This window comes from Marmota monax, unplaced genomic scaffold (assembly GCF_021218885.2).
Source record: "Marmota monax isolate L192 unplaced genomic scaffold, Marmota_monax_Labrador192_F-V1.1 WCK01_AAM20220418_F8-fsc00148, whole genome shotgun sequence".
NCBI classification, from domain to species: Eukaryota; Metazoa; Chordata; class Mammalia; order Rodentia; family Sciuridae; genus Marmota; species Marmota monax.
The window spans coordinates 738,117-762,791 of record NW_026693034.1 but is presented as its reverse complement, the minus strand read 5'-3'; the positions used below and the strand labels follow the sequence as shown (position 1 = coordinate 762,791).

The 24,675-nt window shown below is 39.7% G+C and overlaps 2 protein-coding genes across 2 annotated transcripts in view; both read left to right on the top strand.

Moving 5' to 3' along the window:
• Positions 1-2,960, top strand: part of LOC124098769 (myosin-16) — a 58,999-nt gene extending 56,039 nt beyond the window's left edge. Inside the window, exon 43 of the mRNA XM_046453716.1 lies at positions 2,572-2,960. The gene's annotated coding sequence lies outside the window, so the exon portion shown is untranslated. The remainder of the gene's footprint in view (positions 1-2,571) is intronic.
• Positions 2,961-11,412: 8,452 nt separating this feature from the next.
• The window catches only part of Arpc1a (actin related protein 2/3 complex subunit 1A), a 33,709-nt gene continuing 20,446 nt past the window's right edge, over positions 11,413-24,675 (top strand). Inside the window, exons 1-2 of the mRNA XM_046453715.2 lie at positions 11,413-11,564; positions 17,779-17,871. Coding sequence (XP_046309671.1) covers positions 17,808-17,871 — 64 coding nt within the window. The 5' untranslated portion in view covers positions 11,413-11,564; positions 17,779-17,807. The remainder of the gene's footprint in view (positions 11,565-17,778; positions 17,872-24,675) is intronic.

Genomic DNA, 24,675 nt, shown 5'->3' with positions numbered 1-24,675 from the left:
GGGAACAGAGGTTTCTCCTACTTACACAAGAGCCAGGGACATGGCAAATGCTGCTCACTATCTTATTTACCCTATGAGGTGGGTATAAATATCCCCACAACTCAGAGAAGTCTGACTGCCCATGGTCATGCAAACCCCATGTTCTGAAAAGGCAAATTCTTTGTTTTTAATTTGAATTATTATGGATATTGATAAGGTTGCCCTCTGCTTGGGATTAACCAGAATAGCTCAAAATCAAGGGCTTGATTCAGGTTGCGGAGGGGGGGGGGGCAGGGGAGACAGATGGTGTTTGGAGCATAAACATCAACCTGCATGGATTCTGGGGATTACTTCTGGTCTTCTGCTTACATCCAACAGGGCCTTTCACAGTCTCATCCCTGCCTATCCTGCTGGCTTCGGCTCCTACCACTCTCCAGCTCTCTCCCTCATCTGAGCCCCTCTGCTGTAGTCATGCTGTTCCCTTGTGAGAGTCCCACTTCTGCACTTTTGTGTGTGCGGGTCTCCTGTCTGGAAGGCCCTTCTCTCCTTTTTTTTGCCTGGTGAAGGATCAGTTTTATTTATTCTTATGTTATATTTACTTGGCCTTATGTTCAAACATCTGGTTGAATCATACTTACAGTTCACAATCTCTCAGGATCAACCCTCTGGCTTTTAGCCAAAAAGTGATAACCCAGATGACATCTGAATTCAAGCTTAGCCTTATCTTTCCACTTGGTAGGGAGGAAACAAAAATAAGGCACAAAATCTTTTTTCTTAATTTTCTAATTCTGAAATAATAGCTCAGAAAGTTAAGGAAATCAGAGGCTATCTTTTGGATAAGTCCTATAATTAACATGTAACCAACTCCTTTAAGGGCATTAATCTGATAGGTATCCCTCCTGCTGGGCTCTCACTTGGGTGGGATTATTTAGGAGGCCACTCAATTGGCATTTCAGCCTCTCGCACCTAAGTCTTAGCTTCCAAGATTAAATAACTTTTAAAGCAGATTACCCTGCCCTGTTTTGGGGTCTTTATTCCTGGGGTCTGCTGGCCTTGGGGGTCCAATTGTTCTATCATAGCAAGGCTCTGCTTCCATGGCACCAGGCCAGTACTGCCACCAGTGTCCAGAGGTGATGAGGCTGGGCAACTGGGGTCTGCTCTTCATGTACTGATCCACTTCCCTCCTTAGCCATTTCCTCTTATTGGTTACAGGGATGGATACATCATCTGTGCAATGGAATTCCTCAAGCAAACTAGCAAATGAGCCAGGACCCTGCCTTCATGTTCATGAGCTACAACAGAATTTAATTTCTTAAAATGGCATCATATCTTTCCCACACATATTGACCCAGCTCTGAATATGGGCTAGGCCTGTGCTCTTGGATTCAGAGGTGAATAAGAAAGAATGTCCTCCCCTGAGATACTCAGAATCAGGCGGAGCAGTAGATGTATGCATCAGTCACGAAAAGCATGCAAGCCAATGTTCCGTGATATACTGTTTGCATTTCATGGGAGGGGATCAAAAAACAGGAGTGACTGGCTCAACCCAGAATGGCAGGGTAGAGCATTTCCACAGAGACATGACCTGTTCTAGGTCACTCACTATTTGTTAATCCTCATGACAACAGAAGTGCAGAAACTGAGAGGAAGTTTTTAGAAATTTTTAGAGTGATTTACACGATGACATCCAAATACATGATTGATGTATTTTACAGAAAATCAGTCTCTAATATAATTACAATTAAATAAATAAATATGGTACTTTAAAAGAAATTTAAAAGAGACTGATCCTTCACCAGGCACAGAAGGAGAAAGGGAATTCCAAAGAGAAAGCCCAACATATGCAAATGTGCAGAGGGGTATCAGGCACAATGGCACACACCTGTAATCCCAGCTACTCCCCAGGATGCTGAGGCGGGAACATTACACGTTTGAGGCCAGCGTGGGCAATTTAGTGAGACCCTGCCTCAAAATGAAAATAATAAAGGGCTTGAAAAGTAGCATGGTGGTAGAGTGCCCCTGAGTTCAAACCCCAGTACCACAAAACAAAAATGGTACAAAAAGAGAGATTTTCACAAGGGCACAGCCTGACTGCAGCAGAGGGGCTCAGGATGAGGCTGGAGAGCTGGAGAGTGGTAGGAGACAGCAAGAAAAGCAGGGGTGAGGCTGCGAAAGACCCTGCTGGGTGCAAACATACCATAAACTTTGTATGAAAGTCTCACTGATTTTTAAAATCCAGTTGTGGGATGTGATGAGGAGCAGGTTTTCTCTTTGGAGGAGATATTCATGTCACAATAGCAAAGCAAGCCTTTGGGCCCCTCATGAGAAACCACAGGCAGGCTCTTGGGAATACTCTGGCCCTCTCAATGGGCTGTGAGGCATTCAGGCCTACTTAAATGTCCAAAGAAAGTGTCTCTAAACCCTCATATCATGCAAAACAAGGTAGGTGTGACCCAGTGGTATCCATGACAAGGAAGCCTGGGCAGCAGCAGCCTAGGCGTCTCAGGGAGTTTGTAGCAAGAAGGAACAAAGATGTCAGAATCCTCAGCACTGACCCATATGGACCTTCTTTCTCTCTCTCTCTCCCCCAAGGTGATACAGATTTCAACAGGAGCCCACTGAGAGGAAGAAAATGTGAAAATGGAAAATTGGGTCTATCCTGAGAATGTTTACTATGCAAAGGAAAGTACAAGCCAGAAAAAGTCAAGTGCTGAAGAATAAGAATAGCAATGGGGGAAAATTATTTTGGGGATATAATATCCAGTCATTAGAGAAATTAAACTTAGTGTGGCTTCTTTGGGGCTGCATCAAAAATTTGGATTACAATAACAATTGGTCTGTTTTAGTTGAGATCTTACATGTTCATGTCAACGACAGAATATGTGACCTGGCTGTTCTCTAGAAAGAATTCCTCATGTTGATAATTGTAATGCCTGTCTCTGTCCCCATATAACCTAAATAAAAGAAACATGAATAAGGGATTGAGTAGAGCTTGTTTTTAAATGAAGGAATTTTGTTGTTTTAAGATTTCCAAATCCAAAGGCAATTTTTACAATTGCCACATACCTGATTTCTGTTGTGTACCTATATTCACAGGTTTGCTTCAATTGGATACCATAATCCCCATGCAGTCTTGGTGAGGTTCTTTCCAAACTCCAAAAAAGTATACAGAGTACTGAAGACAAACTAGGCTTATTAAGGCCAAAAACATTGTAGAATCCCCTGAGGGATATTAAGATTTATCCAGGCTAACATCCTGTGAAGCTGATGCATATTCTGCCTCAGTGTCTCCCAGAATGTTTGAACACAGGCAAGTCGGCTTCTGAACGGCAGCTTTGTGTGTTTTGTTCATGGCTGTATTCTCAGCAACTACTGAGTGCCAGGCCTGAAGAGGTCACACTGTAAATATGTGTAGAGTGACTAGATGATAGAATGAGTTGACTTCCAAGGTAAATCCTCTCTGATGGTGCCAAAAAGTTCATTTTCAAATCAAGCTGAGACCTGGCCCCTGATGGTCAATCTCCTGATGTCCCTGGTTTTGAAACCCAGAGTCCTGGGTTTCAAATGGAAGACAATTCTCACAGTTCCTCCAAGTTTTCTCTTCTCAAGGCTGAATACTCCTGGATCCTTCAGCCTTCCCTGGTGTGGCAGGGTTTCTATTATGACCTTCTAATACTCCTGGACCCTTTTCTGTTATGACCTTCTAATACTCCTGTTCCTTTCCTTGCTTTCCTAGTCTTCAGAGTGCAGCTGTAGGGCAACCTCAAGGAAAGATTTCCTGCCACTTCACAGCCCTGGGAACCCTGGCTCTCTGGAAATGGTGTGTCCTTCTTCTGACTTCCAGCACTCTGACCTCCTTCTAATACACTGGCAGACAGAAATCATTGTTGAGGAGGCTGGGGTTACAGCTCAGTTGGTAGAGTGCTTGTTTAGCCTGCACAAGTCCTTGGGTTCAATCCCCAACACTACCCCCCCCCCAAAAAAAAAAATTTAAAAAGAAAGAAAGAAAGAAATCATTGTTCAGAGCCAGACATGGAGGTGCATACCTATAATTCCAGTGACTCAGGAGGCTGAGGCAGGAGGATTGAAAATTCTAGGTTAGCCTCAGCAAGACTGTCTTAAAAACAAAAAAGGGCTGTGGATGTAGCTCAGTGATAGAGTGACCCTGGGTTCAATTCCCCAATACAATAAAAGAAAAGAAAATAGAAACCATTGTTCAGGGCGATGAAGGGAGGGATACTATTTCTTGGTGAGTCTATCTCCATCATCCCCTAGGTCCACATCACCCTTGTGATGGTTCTAAACTTGGCACCTTCTAGATAGCTCTAGAGGGAATTTTGTTTCCTTTCCTACAACTGAATCAAATGTGAAAACATTGCCCTCTGGTGGCGGGGTCTCTAAATGCTATGTGTGAATTTCCTGGGAGATACCAAATCACAGAATTTTGGAATTATTTTAAAATTTTAGGGCTGGATGGGATATTTAACAGAGTAGCTAGCCAATTCTCAGTCAGGTGGGAATTCTCCATATCATTCCTCAAAAACTGGTAATCCGGCTGGGGATATGGCTCAAGCGGTAGCGTGCTCGCCTGGCATGTGCAGGGCGCTGGGTTCGATCCTCAGCACCACATACAAACAAAGATGTTGTGTCCACCGAAAACTAATAATAATAATAATAATAATAATAATAATAATTTTTAAAAACTGGTAATCCATCTTTTACTTGAACCCTGCCAAGGAAAAAAAGCAGTCTGTGCCAATTTTGACTAATGATATGATCAGAAAGTCCCATTTGATACTGAACCAAAATATTCAGGGGATGAAGGGAGTACTAAATACTTTGCATTGTTTGTTCTAGTTTTCATCTCTATAGTTATCTAAGTCTAATTCATACACTCTGATTCATACACTCTGAAGTCAGAGAGGTTCCACTTGTGATCTGAAGCAACTTATCCTATCTAACCTGTTTCAACTATTAAATGAGGAATAATAGACGCATCTGTGAAGTTTAAATGAGATAACTTGACAAAGACATTACGATTAGACACTCAGCAACTTTTTCGAGCATTCTGCAGGACTTCAACACTTGTCCTCCGGTGGAGCCTTAATCAGGTCTATCACTCTAGTAGATGACAGCTGCGAGCCTCCTGCAGGAGAAATGTGAGGGACATTCCATGAGGCCTTAGGTCCCCATTGCGGGCTGGGGATGCAGCTCAGTGGTACAGTGCTTGACTAAATGTGCTCGAGGTTCCATCCCCAGCACAGAGACCCCATCATTGTCTCCTGGCAGATGGTTGGCCCAATTCTCCCTAAACCCAGGGAATTCCAAAGAAGCCCCTTGCTTTGCAGCAGCGATGGGTCCAGATGTAGACGGTATCAGTAACTTGACCAAGATCATAATGGTAGAGCTAGAAATTCCTTGTAGCATGAGGTCAAATTTCTTAGTATCTGTAAGAAAGCTGTTCTTTTCTAAGGATGTTTATTTTCAGAATGGCTTGATATAAGGTATAATGTGTGGCCTTGAAAAATAATGACGTTAAGTGGTATTCACAATGATCAAAACTAGGGCACTGAAACCATGTTCTGCAGAGAAAATGGACCAAAGATTACTTAAATGGCTTTGTTAAATGTCTTGAGTCAGGTTTCAAGGCTGCTATATTTACATCACCAATTTCCTTTCTCCTCTTTTTTTTTTTTTTTTGTGGGAGTGGGAGTGGGGAGTCCTTGTGGGGAAATCAAAAGGTTCTGAGTCTTTCTCAAGGAGCATAACCCATGGGTGTTTCCAGGAACCAGGAAGTCATCACAAACACTCCCAACCCTCCCACCCTCAAGCTACCAGGAATCAAGGCTAGAGATTTATTATAAAAAGGTCAACCTTGAGTTAGAGTTGAATCAAAGGTTGGATGGGATCAGGCTGGCTATTATAAGGAACTATTCTTCAAACCTCTTCCCGTTTCCTGAGTTAGGTTAATAAAAAAATGAGTTCTATAGAACTATTGCAGCAATAGTTCTATAAAACTTTCCTAAATAGAAGTTTTTAAAACCAACTTCTAGCTGGTCGTGGTGGCGCACACCTGTAATCTCAGTGGCTCTGGAGGCTGAGGCAGGGGGATCGAGAGTTCAAAGCCAGCCTCAGCAAAAGCAAGGTGCTAAGCAACTCAGAGAGATCCTGTCTCTAGTCCTCAGAATTATCAGTGGTCAGAGACAAAGTGACACATATCTGTGAAAGATATCAATCTATGGGTGGTGATGGAAGCCAAGCGCCTGTGAGGTTACTTAGAGGGTGTGTCTGGAGGGAAGCAGAATATTGGGCTCACTAGCATCTGTGGTCCCGGTCCACAAGCAGGAACCAAAACAGGAGCCATTGTGCTCATAAGTAAAACAGGTATTTTGTTCAGTGTTTCATGGAAATAATTATTAGACTTACAATTTTCCATTATTTTAAATTTGTCCCTAGAGACATTCTCACATTGATTAACTTCTCTCCAGGTATGTAATCACTAGAATTTTGCCAATATCTTCATTTGTGAATGTGATATGGTAAGATGCCCATACATAAAGCACATAAAACAGGTATCTATATGCCATGATTAGAACTAACTATAGTCATTCCAGATTAATCCATTTCTGAAAATGATTCTTAGATCAAAGGAGTCTATGCTACATTATTTTAAGTAAGAAAGAAGCATGTACTCCCAGCCTGTTCCAAATTCCAACCAATGTATCCAAATATCACTAAGACCCTCTTAAAAACCTTCAAACAGTTCTATATAATATAAACATTTAAATACTAATTACCCAATTATTTAATACTTAATGAACTCCCTGATTATGTTTGCAGGCAGTAATGATGATATACACTCTGGGTGAGAATTAAACATTCCTTCTAACTGGCAACAAATATGTATGGTAAACACAACATAGTATGTGTCAAAGATATATAATTGCATGGTGGTGCACCTAGTTCCAGTTATTCAGGATGCTGAGATGGAATAATCATTTGAGCCCAGGAATTCAAAGCCAGCAAGGACAACATAGTGAAACTCCATCTCCAAAAAAAAAAAAAAAAAGATATATAATTAATGCAATAGAATTTAGCAAACTAAAACAGACAAATATGGTAATATTAAAAAATGGTTACTGATCAAATTGTTCGGCTACTGGAGGACTAGGGCAACAAACAACAATCCTTCCACTAGTCATAATTAGAAAAGAGGACAAAATATGCAAAAAATTTGCTCAAAGATAAAAGAGACCTGAAAATGTAGTAAGACCTACCAGGTCAATATCCAAAAGTAAAGAGAACATAAAAAAGTGAGCCCAGTATTTAGGACTGCTTACTCCACAGGTTACTCACTGATTCTACTGTGCCTTTTTAATTTTTCCCCTTGAAACAGGGTCTCACCTTATGACCCAGGATGAACTCAAACTCCTCCTGCCTCAGCCTCCCACATAGCTGGGACTACAGGTAAATACCACCACACGAAGCTGATTCTACAATAGGTAGGTAAGAATAAGATTCTTGGGGCTGGGGTTGTGGCTCTGTGATAGAATGCTCGCCTAGCATGTGTGAGGCACTGGGTTCGATCCTCAGCACCACATAAAAATGAAATAAAGATATTGTGTCCACACCTACAACTAAAATATAAATATATAAAAAAAGAATAAGTGATTCTTTTAACAGACTTTCAGGACTATGAAGATGAAAGTTGAGAGGACCAGGGCCCTTCAAGGATGGGGAGTCAGCCTCAGCGACTAAACAAGGCCCTCAGCAACTTAGCCAGACCCTGTGCCAACATAAAAAGGGCTGGGGATGCAGCTCAGTGGTAAAGTACCCACATTCAATCCCTACTACAAAAAATAAAATAAAATAAAAAAAAAAGATTGGGAGTCTTGCTAAATACTTATTGTATTAGGATTTTTCATAGAAATGGAACCCATCTCCAATAAACCATAAAGAAATAAATAAAAAGATAAGCAACTGGGTCACATGATTATGGAGACTGGCAAGTCTTCTGCAGTTGACATTCAAGTTTGAACGCTGGAAACTGCTGTAGAACCAGAAAGAGATGATGTTCCAGTTTGAAGGCTGACACACAGAATTTACTCTTACTCAGAAGGTCAGTGATCTATTTTATTCAAGCCTTCAACTGACTGGACAAGACCCAATCTAATCAGGGAGGGCAATCTCCCAAATCTGCTTTATTTAGTATACCAGTTTAAATGTCAATCTCATCCAAACCCCCCTCCCCGCCCCCAGAAACACCCAGAATAATGTTTGACCAAAATACAGGTGCTCTGTAGTCAAGCTGACACACAAAATATCTGCTTGTGACAAAAGAAGAAATACAGTCATTATCTTACAATGGTTCAACTGATTTATCAACTTTATAATGATGCAAAACTGATAAGGCAAGCACCAACAAAACCAGCCCATACTTCAAATTTTGAGTTTTGATCTTACCCAAGTAATATGTATTCCATTTTTTATTGTAATGTGGGCCAGCAGATGTGAGCTGCAGCTCCCAGCCAGCCATGGGATCACAAGGGTAAGCAACCAATACTCTACAGTGTATTGTGTTGCTAACCTAGGACCTAGGTCATAACCTAGAACCCAGGTGTATTAGTATTTTATACTTAGAATATATATTCAATTTATGATGGGATTATCTGGAAATGATCTCCATTATAAATCAAGGATCATCTGTACTTGGCAGTTGGTAAATACTTATTAAACACCTAATGACTTGGGCTAGAGATGTAGCACAGTGGTAGAACCCTTGTCTAACATGCTTAAGGCACTGCTCCAGGCCCTGAGTTCAATCCCAATTACCCATTCCCACTCTCCACACCGCCCCCTAGCCCAAAACAAGAGTCCTTGCATAAATATCTGATGACTTGAATTTTGACCAAATTCCAATCCAATCCAATTCCAAACCACTCTGGCAAGCAACCAAAATCATCCCTCAGCAGTGTCCAACCCCTCTCTTCCTCTCACCCTCCACTTCTAAGTATTACAAGCTAATCTAGATGTTGCATGACCCCAGAGGTCCATTTATTGGTTCCCAGAGTGGTGCTCCTGGGAAATGATGGAAACTTTAAGATCCTGGAACTTAGTAAGAGGTTCTTTGTGCCACGGCCTTTGAAAGGAACCGTGGGATCCCGGCCTCTTCCTTCTACTTTCTCTTTTGCTCCCTGGCATTGAGGTAAACTGTTTGCTACCTCCCATGCTCTCTGACATTACCATCCAGCATACCCACCACAAGCCAAAAGCAATGGGTCTGCCCAATCTTGAACTGGACCATCCAAAACAGGAAGTCCAAATAAACCTTTTCTTCTTTGCTAATTATTTCAGGTTTTGTCATAGTGCCAGCCTGAGTAATACAACCACCTTTCCTGATACTTTTTTATTTATTATTATTGTTGTTGTTAGTATGATTATTATTTTATGGTGCCAAGGATTAAACCCAGGGCCTTGAGCACTACACCCTAATCCTTCTGATACTAAATTTTTAAAAATCAGACTTCTTATTTTAGATACTAAATCAGGGTCATCACACACAAGTCTAACAAGGAAAACACTGTAACTCATCACTTGTCCTCCTTGGAACTCCAGTGGATCTTACACAAGCCATAATGAAAAGGTCAGCCCTGCTCCTTCTTTTTCTCAAAATCTTCAAGACTCAAAATTCTCTGGCTTTGAGCTGGGATTGTGGCTCAGTGGCAGAGTGCTTGCCTCGCAGGTATGAAGCACTGGGTTCAATCCTCAGCACCATATAAAAATAAATAAATAAAATAAAGATATTGTGTCCATCTACAACTAAAAAAAATATTTAAAAAAATTATCTGGTCTTGTTTCCTCAGTTTCAAAAATAAGGTGGTTAAAGATATCATTTAAGTTAAGAATTCTGATTTCTGGCTGGGGACAGTGGCATACACCTGTCATCTTTAGGCAGGAGGATCACAAGTTCTAGGCCTGCCTGGGCAATTTACTGAGACCTTGTCTCAAAACAAAAACTAAAAACGGCTGGGGATGTAGCTCAGTGGTAGAGTACCCTGGGGTTCAATCCCCAGTTGGGGATAGGGGAATTCTGCTTTGAAATTCATAAATGGTAAGCTTTTAGGCTAAAATGCAAAATATTCAAAAGATAGAACCAGCGATTGATAATGAAAGCCCATTATTTTTTCTGGAGTTAGATTCTTTCCTTTTTTGTCACTGATCAGAGTCTGGTACTAATTTGTCTGTCATTCTCATCTTCCCAGGTTATAAATTCCTTCAAAGCAGGAACTGTTCTTAGCAAAGAGGTGGAAGGCTCTAAATAATATGCAGGTGTTGTTTCGACTCTGGGTACCAACTCTACATACTGAGGGATTAAAGGAATCCTTGCTTTCTTTTTTATTTATTTATTTTTTTGTAGTTGTGGATGGACAGAATGCCTTTATTTTGTTAATTGTTATGTGGTGCTAAGGATGGAACCCAATGCCTCAGGGATGCTAGGCAAGTGCTTTGCCACTGAGCTACAGCCCCAGACCTCGGAATTCTTGCTTTCCACGAATGCTGACTTTCCTTTTGCCAAGTTGTCTCTCGGGGGCGGTTAATTTACAATGATCCTTCCAATCTGTCCTTGCTCCCCCATGATCAAAGACTTTTTTGACCATGCCACAAAGTAAAACCAGTGTCTTCCTGCTTTAGCGCTCCATGAACAGCTGAATTAATTAAATCAAAAGAACACAGCATGGATCTGAAATTGGGAGTCTGATAAATTCACTTTTGTGAACATCACCTTACCATCAAGCGTTGGGGGTCAAACATGTAAACCGAGAGAACGAAACAAGCACTAAGTTAGTGACCTGCAGTGGGATGGGGGTGCTGCTCCAGAATCTCTATGGGTTCAAGGACTGGTTGGAAGTGGGGTCCTGGGGTCTGCGATGGTTCTTAGAAGCTGCATCTGCACGGCAAGCACCCTGTCTCCACGTGCTTCGGGAGAGCTGCCAAGTTCCCCCCAACTCTTTTTCGCCGTGGCGCCATGTTGGGAGCAGGGCACAAGGGGTCCTGACTGAGGAAGGGTCGAGGAGGTTCCTCGGTGGAAGAGGTTCCCACGGGCTCTGACCCGGACTTTCTAAAAGGACAAAAACAATCATTCCTCAGGTCCACACAGCTCGAACGACCCCAAGCCTCGGTAATTCCTGTCCTGACAAAAGCGCCTGTGAAGCGGCCAAGGCGCCACACCTTGGTCCATTATTCTGAGAAAACTTTTCGAGGTGAGGAGTGAGCCGCCCCACTCTGCTCAGCCCGCATCTTCCAGCTTTTTCAAAGCTCCGAGGCTGCGGGGGCAGCGAACCAGCTCCGACACCCAGCCGTGGCCCCCTCCCTGGCCCCGCCCCTCGGTGCACGCCGAGTCTGTGCGCGTGCGCAGAACGCCCGCGCGGCCGCGCTACGCAGGCGCAGTGGTCATTTCCGGAATCTGTCAGCCGCTCCCTCTGGGCCTCGGTCCTCCGCCCGCGCCCGCCGGAGCCTGTTCGCGTCGACTGACCAGAGTCCGCGAATTCTCCGCTCCGAGCCCCTCCGGACTGCCCCGACCCCAGGTAAGGAGCAGCAGGGGCGAACGTCTGACCCTGTTGACTCCATTGTCCTAATCTCGCACCTGTTTGGGACCCTCGGCGGCGGGGAGCCGGGGGCTTAGGCCGCGGGGAGCCGAGGCTTGGGGGCGGCCGGGTCTCCCTGCCCGGGCCTCGGAGTGGGCACGGAACCCCTGTTCTCCCGGAGCACCTCTGAGCCCCTGGCGTCCCCCCGCACATACAGATCGATCGCTTCTCGCGATTTTCTAGCTCTGGGCCACCTCGGATCTCTGGAGTCCCCAGGGCCCTGTTTGCACCTCTCCTGTGGGCATCTAGCAGAGTCTGTAAAATTGAGTTAAACGGGATGCTCTCCTCCTAAAGGGTCGTCAGGAGGCACCATTCACCTCTTTCTTTAGAATCTACAATAAGTCCCTGCCCGCAGAAGGCGCCCCTGGAATATTTGCCTCCTATCCAGGGCAGCCTTCAGTCCTTTAGTTATTCCAGGACCTACCCCAACTCGAGGAGCGTCTTCCCTCAGAGTTCTTAAGATTTCCCTTGCAGGAATCTCCCTCAAGTCAAAATTGCACCTTTCTATGTGCTCCTATTCTCTTGGTGGAACCCCTTATGTAGGGACGCCGCAGTTCCTGCCCAGACACCACCACTTTGTTGGGTGATCCTAGGAAGATTGCTTCTCTTTGCTCATCTGCAATGAGACAATTCTTAGTTGTTTTTTTTTTCTGAGAATCAAGTGAGTTTATTTGCGTAAATCGCTTAGAATAGTTTCTGGCTCGGAATAGGTGTTCAATAAATATTAGCTGTTATTACTGTTTCTGGGCATTCTATGTCTTTCTTTCCTCTCCTACTCCCACACCCTACCCAGACTTGAGGAACAGAATGGTGTCTGATTTATTTATATTTTTGGCCCCATCCTGGTGCTTGCAACACCGTTGGGAACATAGTAGGCACATAATACTTGTGCTTTAGAATCTTTAATTATAAAACCATCTGTTTTATAATACTGTGCCTTTGGAGTCTTCCATTTTAACTCATTTGTCTAAATTACTGAAATTATCTTAGTTCTACCCACTTTTACCAATTTAATCTACCTTTTTTGGTTTTGGTAGGCCTGGGTTTTCATCTATCTTAACATGAAGGAGAGGTTATCATTCAGGAGGGTCTATTTACCCTATTAGAGAGTGGGTATCATTGGCTGTTCCTACCAGGTGGTATTTAGGGGCCTTCTGGAATTCATCTGTCTCTCAAAATTAGAGGAGGAGGAATCATCTTGGAAAATTAAAATTGCTGCTTTGGAGGGAGAGTGGCAATAATTTTGATCTAGTTATCTAATTCTCTACTGACACAAGTCCTGCATGGTGAGACTGGAATTGGGGCCTGCCAATCGTTGGGAAGGTGTGGTGACCTTGTTGGAGTACTGATATTCCTGGGTTGGGTAATGAGAGCAATTAGAAACTAGATGAATCACAATCTTGAAAACTGACCCTAAACAAGGAACTGAAATTCTCACTGATGACTATTTTAAAGCCTCACCTGGAGCAAGGCAAGAATTTATAGCATGTTAACTTACCAAGCTCCAAGGGTACTTTTTAAGGATGGTTCAAAAGCCTCCAATCAAAGGAAGAAAGGCAACCAGCTTAGCAACAACTAAAACAGTTGTAGTATGGGCTGGACTCTGCACTGCATGCTTTCCCATGTTATCTCATTTCACCCTCCTGCCAATAGCCTTGGGATGTCAATAGTAGATCTGCTTTACATATGAAATAAATTAGATTCAAAGAGTGTCTTATTAGTATTGTATCAAAGCAAGGATTCAAATCCAAGCCCCCCTGACTCCAGAGCCCATGGCTAACCATCTATCAGAATTATTATGCTCGAAGTGATAGGTAAAGAAAAGAATTGGGGAGTCCCTGGGATCATAATATGCCATAAATCATTTTTATCTCCCTCAGTGCTGGACAATGAAAGTAGAAACCTGCTAAATTTAATGTCACCATCTGTTCTGTTTTCTCCTCTCTGGTCCTATTACTACAAAAGTTTTACTTAAATATTAACCACAGTTTAGAAATAATTTTCACCCTATAACAGAATATATGTTTTTCTTGGTACAAAATTCAGACTATTATGAATTTATCCTGCATTTACTGAATTTGGTAAATACAGGCTATGTTTACTAGCTACAATATAAATTTAAAAAATTTTTTTTGTAGTTGTACAGAATGCCTTTATTTATTTTAATTTTTTTAGTTTTAGTTGGACACAATACCTTTATTTTTCTTATTTATTTTTATGTGGTGCTGAGGATCGAACCCAGCACCTTATACGTGATAGGTGAGCAGTCTACCACTGAGCCATAACTCCAGAGCTTGCATTATAAATTTGACAAATGTAAATGTTGACTTGGCTTTCAGATGTAAAATAGCCACATGATTATAAAAGAAGTACAGGTCTGGGTATATGTTCAAATATAGAACTTGAGTGATATAACAAAATTAGAAATGCAATTTTAGAAGTAATTATGCCATTGTGTGTGTGTATTAAAAAATTATATTTTTATATATATATATATTTAGTTGAAGATGGACACAATACCTTTTATTTATTTTTTTTGTGATGCTGAGGATGGAACCCAGTGCCTTACATGTGCTAGGCAAGCGCTCCACTAAGCCACAACCCCAGCCCTACTTACTTATTTTATTTTATTTTGTTTTTATTTTTTGGTACCAGGGATTGAACCCAGGGGCACTTAACTACTAAGACACATCCCCAGCCCTTTTTATTTTTTATTTTGAGATAGGGCCTCTTTTTAATCTTGCTTATAAAACTGACTTGAAGAATGAAAAAGCCTTTGTATCTGTACCTTTTCAGATTACATGAAATATGTGCTTTTATTACACATAGATATTCACATTAAATTATTAGTTTGCATCGGGGCTGGGGATGTGGCTCAAGAGTAGCGCGCTCGCCTGGCATGTGTGCGGCCCGGGTTCGATCCTCAGCACCACATACAAAGATGTTGTGTCTGCCGAAAACTAAAAAAGAATTAATAAATATTTAAAAAAAAAATTATTAGTTTGCAGACCAATTTTATTTCAGTTAACAAAAATGTCAAATTTGGCTTTTAAATTAAATTGGCTTAATTTATTTATTTTTGAGATGAGGTTTCCCTTTGTTGTCCAGGCTGGTCTCTAACTCCAAGGCCCAAACAGTCCTGCCTCAGCCTCCAATGTAGCAGGGACTATAGGCACCTACTCCCCATCTTGCTCTAAACTACTTTTAATTAAAGAGAGATTTGTGACATGTTGATGGGTTATTTTGAGTAGCTCTGAGTAAAATCTGTTGTGACAGAAGAATTTAGGGTAAGCATCAGATATCAAGAGACTAGGAGAAAAGTATGCTGTGAGTCTCTGAAAGTTTTTATTTTATTTTTTGGTACCAGGGATTGAACCCAAGGGCATTTAACTACTAAGACACATTCCCAGCCCTTTTTAATTTTTAATTTGAGATAGGGCTTCGATAAGTTGCTGAGGCTGGCTTTGAATTCACAGTCCTTCTGCCTCAGCCTCCCAAGCCCTGGGATTAGAGGCATATGCCACCATGCACGGCTTGAAAGTTTTTATTTTTAAAAAAGCAAATCAAACAGTCTGTTAAATTCATTAAATTTTTAAAAATTTTCAATCACAGGCTTTTTCTTTATTTATGAGTTGCCATTTGCTTTCTAGGACATGTAAAAGAAAATAATGACTTAAATATCTTACTCTTGGAATAAAATGTGAAGCACTGATATTTCTCTGGCAGTTTAAGATACTAGGTGCTTTTTATTTGAGGATGCCCTCTTTTTTTTTTACTTTGAGTTTCCTTTAGCGGAAATATTTCTTCTGTTTTCCACTAATACCATTTCTCCTTTCCTAGTTGAATTTTTATTGTTCATTCACAACCCTCTGGGGGCTCTTTTTTTTTTTTTCCTTCCATTTGTTTTCTACGGTGTCAGAATTGTTCCCTCACATTTCAGGCGCCACCTGAGCCAACAGGACTTAAGTGTGTTGAAACTTCAGTTTGTAGTGAGTGCCTCTTAGAAATGCCAAAGCTGGGGAAAGGGGAAGGATGGTTGCTTTTTTGGAAAATTTCCCCATATTTGAGGTAATGGTTACTTCTTTAATGGATCTAGATTTGGGTACCTATAAAGTAGAGAATTTTACTTGATTTTAAAAAATATTTTTAGTTGCAGATGGACAAAATACATTTATTTTATTTATTTTTATGTCATGCTGAGCATCAAACCTAGTGCCTCATACATGTGAGGCAAATCCCCAGCCCTTGATTTTTAATTTAATGATATTTTTCACATTTCTGCTTTTCATCTAGTTATAGTAAGATGTTAAAGAGTAATGTCACAAACACCTGCATAATATTTGCCTAGATTTACCAGTTGTAATAGTTGTTTGTCACATTCACATTTTCTATATTTTCAGGCCCAGACAATCGAAAATAATTAAGTGCTGTGGCATACACCTGTAGTCCCAGCAGCTAGAGAGACTGAGGCAGGAGGATGGAATCTGTTGCCTCTGGATTCAATTCCCAGAAGAAAGAGAAAAGAAAGAAGGATAGAAAAGAAAGAGAGGAAGGAAGAAGGAACAGGAGGTGGGAGGGAGGGAAGTTACAGAAGACATCATGACGTATCATCCCTAAACATGTCAATATCTTTATCTCCTAAAAGCTAAGACAGATTCCTACCTAATGGCAGTACAATTATCAAAGCTAGGAAAATAAAAATAATTCCATGTTATTATGTAATATCTAGTTCAAATTCAACATTTCCTTGTACAATGTATGTCTTAGGTTATTTTAAAATATAAAGATTATAATCAACTTCATTTATGGAATTGGCTTTCATAGTTCTTTTTAAAATGTGGAACAGTTGCTCTCCCATGGTGCCTTTTTTGTAGTCCAGGCCCGTTATTCTATAGAAGGGCACACATCTGGTGTTTTATTTCTTCCTTTGTTGTTTAGCTAATTCTTACCCCTTTATTTCTTGTGAACCAAAATTAGATCTGGATCTTGTTTCGATTTAGAGTAAATATGTTTGGCATTAATACTTCAAAGGTGGTTTGACCACGCCTCAGGTTTCTCTGGGATAGTCCTGTGACCTGTTATCATATCGTAATTATTAATAGTGCCCCTTTTTGCTCTCAAAAGTAGTCTGGTTGGGATGATAAATTAGTTGCTATTTATAAATGATGATGTGTACTTCCACTTTGTCTCTCTTCAAGAGGCCGATCAGGTTGGATTGTTCCACTATCTGTGATAAGAAATTTAATCACTTGGTTTAAGATGGTGACTGCCATATTTCTTTATTATAAAGGCATGTTTTCCCCTCTGTAACTATTAATTACTGTGTGGAATGATCATTTGAGACTTTGTGAATATCCTGTACCAAGTCTTTCACCCATGGTTTGACAACCCATTGATGACCTTGTCAGAATAAATTCTAGACTCATTCTCCCTCCTTCCCTTTCTCTTTCTCTCTCTCTTTTTTTTTTTTTTTTTTTGTACTGGGGATTGAACCCAGGGATTCAATTTTTTGGTTGTAGTTGGGCATAATATATTTTAATATATTTATTCATTTTATGTTGTGCTGAGGATTGAACCCAGAGCCAAGCCTATGCTAGGCAAATGCTCTACAGCTAAACCACAACCCCAGCCGCCCCCAGCGCTTTAAAAAAATATTTTATTTAGAGATAAAGTCTTTCTGAGTTTCTTAGGGCCTGGCTAAGTTGCTGAGGCTGGCTTTGAAATTACCATCTTCCTGCCTCAGCCTCCTGAGCTTCTGGGATTATAGGCCTGCACCCACACCTGGCAAAATAAATTCTCTATTGGGGATTGCAGTGCTTGTTCTACTTATTTATTTGTGGTGTTGGGATTGAACTCAGAGGTGCTCTACCACTGAACTCTACCCCCTGCCTTTTTTACTTTTGTTTGTAGGTTACTGAGGCTAGCTTCTCACTTGCAATCCTCCTGCTTCAACCTCCCAAGTAGCTGGGATTACAGGAGAATACACACACCCAGTGATAGTACTTCTTAAGTGATTAATTTGTGACATTGATTTGAGTCTTTTAAATGATAGTACAGTATTTTATTTATCTCCAAACATTTCAGGATCTTCAGGCAACTTAAAAATATTGGTCACCTGCCATTTTAAGTGCTTTATTTCTATTGTTTGTTGCAGCTTTCTATTCTCTGAAAACACTAAGAATAATGTCCCTGCATCAGTTTTTACTAGAGCCAATCACCTGTCATGCTTGGAACAGGGATCGTACCCGTAAGTATATTCTATTAACATTGCTTCTTTATTTTGTCACTGTAGATATATTTCAGATTTACAAATTTTTAAAGTTCACATATTTCAGTGTCACATGTGAAAAGGACATAAGATTCACTCTCTTAAAGAGCCTCCATACTGATTTCCATAGTGGCTATACTAAATTACATTCCTACCAACAGTATATAAAAGTTCCTTTTCCCCCTAAATCCTTGCTGGCATTTACTGTTATTTGTATTCTGATGATTGCTATTCTAACAGGAATGAGATGGAGTCTTTTTTTTTTTTTTTTAACATTTATTTTTGTTATTGTTGTAGGTGGACACAATACCTTTATCTTATTTTATTTTATTTTGTGGTGCTGGGGATTGAACCCAGGGCCTTGTACAACCGAGTCAAGCACTCTACCAACATGCTAGGCAAGAGCTCTACCCCTGAGCCACAACACCAGCCCCTTCAGTGTAGTTTTGATTTCATTTCCCTGACAGCTAGAAATGCTGAACATTTCTTCCTATAATTGTTGGCCATTTGAGTTTAGTTTGAGAAGTATCTGTTTAGTTCATTGCCCATTTATTGAATGTGTACTTTAGGTTTTTCTGGCATGGAGTGTTTTCAGTTCTTCATGTATTCTAGATATTAACCCTCTGGCTGAAGGAAGAGTAGTTAGCAAAGATTTTTCTAACCTTCTATAGGTTCTCTCTTTATGCTGTTAATTGTTTCCTTCACTATGCAGACTGCTGTTTAATCTGACACCAGCCCATGTATTGATTCTTGGTGTTCTTTTCTGAGCTATAAGAGTCCTATTGAGGAAGTCATTGCCTACTCCTGCACTGGGGGTGTTGCCACTGTATTCTCTTCTAAAAGTTGTGCAGTTTCTATTCTTACTCTTAGGTCTTTGATCCATTTTGAGTTGACTTTGTGTAGAATGAGAGATAGGAATCTATTTTCATTCTTTTATATATAGGTATCCTGTTTTCCCAGCACCTTGTGTTTAAGAGGCTGTCTTTTTTCCAATATAAGTTTCTAGTACCTTTGTCAGGAATCAGATAAATGTAGCTGGATGAGTTTTTCTCTGTGTTTTCTAGTCTGTTCCGTGGGTCTACATGTCTATTTTTATTCCAGTACCAAGCTGATTTTGTTACTCTTGCTCTGTAGTATAATTTGAAGTTGGGTATTGTGGTGCCTTCTGTGTTGCTCTTCTTGCTCAGAATTGCTTTGGTTATTCTGGGTCTCTTGTTCTTCCAAATGCATTCAAGGAGATGATCATGTGATTTTTGTCCCGGATTCTGTTTATGTGGTATTTTGTGTTTGTTTATTTGTGTTGAACTATCCTTTCATCCATTCATCCCTGGAATGAACTCAACTTCATCATGGTATACAGTCATTGTGATGCTTTTAAATCCAATTTGGTAATATTTTATTAAATATTTTTGTATCTATGTTCATCATAGATTTCTTTCCTTAATGTGTCTTTATCTGCTGTTGGTATCAGGATGGTACTGGCTTGATAGAATGAATTTGAAAGTGTTCCCTCCATTTTATTTCCTAGAATAATTTGAGGAGCACTGGCATTAGTTCTTCGAAGATCTAGTAGACCTCAGCTATGAATACATCTGGTCCTGGGCTTTTCTTTGTTGGAAGACTTTTTAGTGCCGCTTCAATCACATTGCTTGCTATTGGTCTGTTTAGGTTTCCTGTCTCCTCTTACTTCAATTTTGTAGGTAATATTTGTCTAGAAATTTATCCATTTCTTCTAGATTTTCCAATTTATTGAAATGTAAGTTTTCGAAATAGTCCCTAATGATCTTCTGGATTTTAGTCATGTCTGTTGGAATATCTATTTTCTCTCTGTTTTGGTTAGTTTGGCCATGGGTTTATCAATCTTATTTATCTTCTCAAAGAACCAACTCTGATTCATTGATCCTCTTTATTGTTCTTTTAGTTTCATTAATTTCAACTCTGATCTTTATTATTTCTTTTCTTCTACTGATTTTGGGAATGGTTTATTGTTCTTCTAAAACCTTGAGATATGGGGCTGGGAATATAGCTCAGCTGGTAGAGTGCTTGCCTAGCACGCACAAGGCCCTGGGTTCAATCCCCAGTACTACAAAAAATAAAAATAAAACCTTGAGATGTATCATTAGTTATTTCCTTGGAAACTTTCTGATTTTTTGTTTTTTTGGTACTTGGGATTGAACTCAGGGGCACTCAACCACTGAGCCAGCCCCATTTGTATTTTATGTAGCGCCTCACCATTACAAAGGCTAACTTTGAATTCAGAATCCTTCTGCCTCAGAATCCGGAGCTGCTGGGATTATAGGCATGTGCCACCACACCAGCCTGATATTTTTATGAAGCACTCTTAGCTATAAACATAAACTTTTTTCTTAGAACTGGCTTCACTAGCTGGTTACAGTGGCGCATGCCTGTAATCCCAGCTACTTGGGAGGCTGAGACAGGAAGATTGCAAGTTCAAGGCCAGCCTTAGCAACTTCATGAGACCCTGTCTCAAAATAAAAATAAACAAACAAATAAATAGGGCTGGGGATATATCTCAGTTGGTACAGTGCTTGCCTTGCATTCACAAGGCCCTGGGTTCAATCCCCAGCATCAATAAATAAATAAGTAAATAAATAAGTAAGTACTGCTTGCTTTCAGCTTCTATTTGCATGAAATATTATTTTCCATTCTTTCACTTTCAGCCTACAGATGTCTTTACCTAGAAGATTTTTTTTTGTGTGTGTAGTGCTGGGGATTGAACCCAGGGGCACTTTACCACTGAGCTACATCCTCAGTCCTTTTTTTATTTTTGAGATCAGAGGTTAACCTCAAACTTGCAGTCTTCCTGCCTTATTCTTCTGAGTAGCTAGGATTACAGGCATGTGCCACTGTGCCCGTGAGATGTTTTTCTTGCAGACAACATATAGTTGGGTCTTTTTAAAAACAAATTCAGTCTGCCAGTCTGTCTTTTAATTGAAGAATTAAAACCATTTACATTTAGCATTATTATAGACAGAGGTATATTATTTCCTGTCATTTTAATTTATTTCTAATGTTTGTTTCAATACAAATTCTCAGTTGCTTATCTCTTTCTTTTACCTCTAATACTGGGGATTAAAAACCCAGAGATGCTATACCACTGATTTACATCCCCAATTTTTTAAACATATTTGTATTTTGAGACCGTCTTGCTAAGTTGCTGAGGCTGGCCTCAAACTTGTAGCTGGGGTTATAGGCATGCAACCCTGCTCCTGGTTGCTTATCTATTCTTCTAGTGAGATTTATTCTTTCTTGGGCTCTCTTGGTATCTTCTTATGTTTGTAAAAATCCTTTAAGGATCTTCTGCAATGCTGGCTTAATGGTCATGAATTCCTTTAGCTTATGCTTATGTTGAAAAATCTTTATTTCATTTTGATTTTGAATGATTGGATATTGTAATCTGGTATATCCAGCTGGTAGTTTCTGCTAAGGAATCCAATGTTGTTTTGATTGGTAGTTCTCTAAATGTGAACCCTTTTTTGTTGTTGTTGTGGTTGTTGCTATCTTTTGTTTTGTTTTAGGGGGTGTGGCTTTAAATTTTTTTTTTATCTTTATTTTTGGCATTTTAATTATAATGTGTTGTGAGGAGTTCCTTCGCTTGTCTTGTCTAATTGTGGTTTAAAATGCTTCCAGTATCTGGATGTCCATCTTGTTCCCAAAGTTTGGAAATTTTTTCTGCTATTCTTTCACTAAATAGATTATTAATGTCATTAACTTGGATCTCTGCTCCCACCTCAATGCTTAATCTAATCTATTGGTGAGACTTTCCACTGAGGTTTTTTTATTTGGTTAATTGAGTTTTTCCTTTCCAGAATTTCTGGTTCTTTTTCAGGATCTCTTTCTTTATTGAAATGCTATTCTTTTAAAAAAAAAATTTAGTTGTTGATGGACCTTCATTTTATTCATTTATTTATATGTGGTGCTGAGAATCAAACCCAGTGCCGTACATGTGCTAGGCAAGTGCTCTACCACTGAGCCACAACCCCAGCCCCTGAAATGCTATTTTCTCTCCTGTATTTTCTCCCATAGTTCATTCCTTAGGTCTTCTTTTAATTCACTTATCATTTTAACCTCAACCTTTTATATTCTTTGTCCAGCATTTCCACTTCTGTGATGTCTATGAGTTCAGTTATTGGAGGTTTATGGACCTTTGGAGGCAGCTTATTTCCTTGTTTTCTTGTATTTCTTGTCTTTCTGTATTGACATTTGCCCATCTGCTGTAACGGATCTCTTTTCCGCTGTTATATGAGGATCCTTAGTGTGCTGCTTTGACTTTACTGTGTCCTGAACCAGGGGTTATGTCTCTATGTTAAAGCACCTACTCTGTGTTTTACAAAGCTATGATCAATCCCTGGCATACTTTGGGAGGAGATGAGGATCAAGTCTCAAGTGCAACTACCTGAGAGCATATATACAAGTAAGCCATAAAAATGTACTTAAAAATGTTTTCTACAACTCCACTAGTCCAGAAGTTGGAAAGGGGAGTTATATTCTATAATAGACTGAAAAATTAGTTTTTAAATAACATAAATTGATATTATACTATATGGGACATGAGGAAGCATAAAAGGTAAAAGAAAAAAAGATAATAAAAACAGGGAAGCAAGAGGGAAAAGAAAGGAAGTAAAAGCAAGAAGGAAGAAAACAGGAGAGTACAGAAAAGAGAAAGAAGAAAAAGATAGAACGAATAAATCCATTCAACACATTATCTCATTAAAAAAAGAAAAAGAAAAAAGAACAGGAATATGAGGGAAAGGAGAAAAGGTGATGAGAAAAGAGACACAGTATAGAAAAGAGGAAGAAGAAAAAGGAAGATTTAAGGAATGAATAAATCCAACTCACATATTACCACATTGGGGAAAAAAAAAGCTTTATGTGGTGGAGCACAATCCATAATCCACCTATTCAGGAGTCTGAGGCAGGAAGATCACAAGTTCAAGGTTAGCATCAGCAACACAGTGAGACGCCATCTCAAAACAAAAGATAAAAAGAACTGGGGGCCTGGGGGTTGTAGAGTGCTTGCTTTGCATGTGTGAGGCCCTGGGTTCTATCCTCAGCACCACATAAAAATAAATAAAGGTATTGTGTCTACAACTGGGAAAAAAAAAAAAAAGAGCTGAGATGTAGTTTGGTGAGAGAGCCCTCCGGTTCAATCCCCAGCACTAAACAAACAAAACAACAACAAAAAAAGAAGAAGAAGAGGTAGGGGGAGGGCAACAGAAAAGGAAACAGCTGCAGGTGTGCAGTGCCCACACCCTGGGGGCTTACAGTTGTCCCAGCACCATGTGTTGAAGACTCTTATCTTGGCACCTTTGTTGAAAATCAATTGAACACAAATATGAGAGTTTATTTCTGGACTGTCAGTTCTATTCCATTGATCTTTGTATTTATCCTACTGTAACTCTGCAGGAAGTTCCAACTTTGTTTTTTTTTTTTTTCGAGATTGTTTCAGTTATTCTGTGTCTCTTGCATTTCCACATGTATTTTAGGGTCAGTCTATTCATTTCTGTTAAGAAAACAAATTGAGATTTTGTTAGGGTTTGCTTTGAATCTATAAATTCAACACCTTTTTAAAGCATTTCAAAGTTGGGTGTGGTGGTGCATACTTGTAATTCCAGTGACTTGGGAGGCTGAGGTAGGAGGATCCCGAGTTCAAAGCCAGCCTCAGCAACTTAGCAAGGCACTTGCAACTCAGTGAGACCCTGTCTCTAAATAGAATATAAAAAAGGGCTGGGGATGTGGCTCAGTGGCTAAGCACCCCTGAATTCAATTCCCAGTACCAAAAAAAAAAAAAAAAAAGCATTTCAGATATTTTCCACTCTTATTTTTAAGTAAATCTTGGTACATGAACAAAGTTCACTCCAGTTATTGTGGGATGAAGTGAAGACCTAATAAGAGCATTTGATTGGGTACTTACACAGGTACATTCTGCAATACACTGAATCCAGAGCTACTTCGGAACTGAGCTTCTTAATGTCTTCTGTTTCCACTTTCTCATATAAAAATAGGTTTTGGAAATATTTCAAATTATTGTTAATACAGATCCAAATTTTTATGATACTATAATTTAAAATTTATAATTCTGTCTAGGTTTCTATTTGGATTTGGCTTTTGAAAACTCTGCCTCTTAAAAATTTGGAGAAATATATAGCTTGTTTCCAGAAAATACTAAAAGCCTTAGGATTTAAAATAGATCTAAATATTTACCTAGTTCCATAGTGTCACTTCAGCTTTCCTGAGAAGAAAGTGATTATATAGATGGGAAAACTATATATCCTTTTTAAAAATATATTTATTTATTTATTTTTGTGTGATGCTGAGGATCGAACCCAGGGTCTCGCATGTGCTACCACTGAGTCACAACCCCAGCCCTATATAGCCTAATTTTAAGAAATCAATGTTTAAGAAGAAAAAGAATGGATGAACTAGGAAGAAAAACATACATATATACCAGTAAGATCCATTTCTCATAATATTTTGGCATGGTTCAGGAAATTTGAAAACAGAATTTTATTTTGTGACTTATATTGACTTTGTTGTAAAGGAAAACTTCCATGTAGTTTATCAGCAGAATCTGATTTTGTCCATGACAATAGTAATGGAAATCTATAAACTATTTTCAGCATTTCAGAAAGTAACAGAAATTAGATATTTATCTCTATTAATGTAAAACATTTTCACTGTGATCTGAAGTTATTTCAGCTAAATATAGTAACATTGTTTATTTTTTGCTAGTTAGACTCTTTAGTTGACAATTAATTGTAT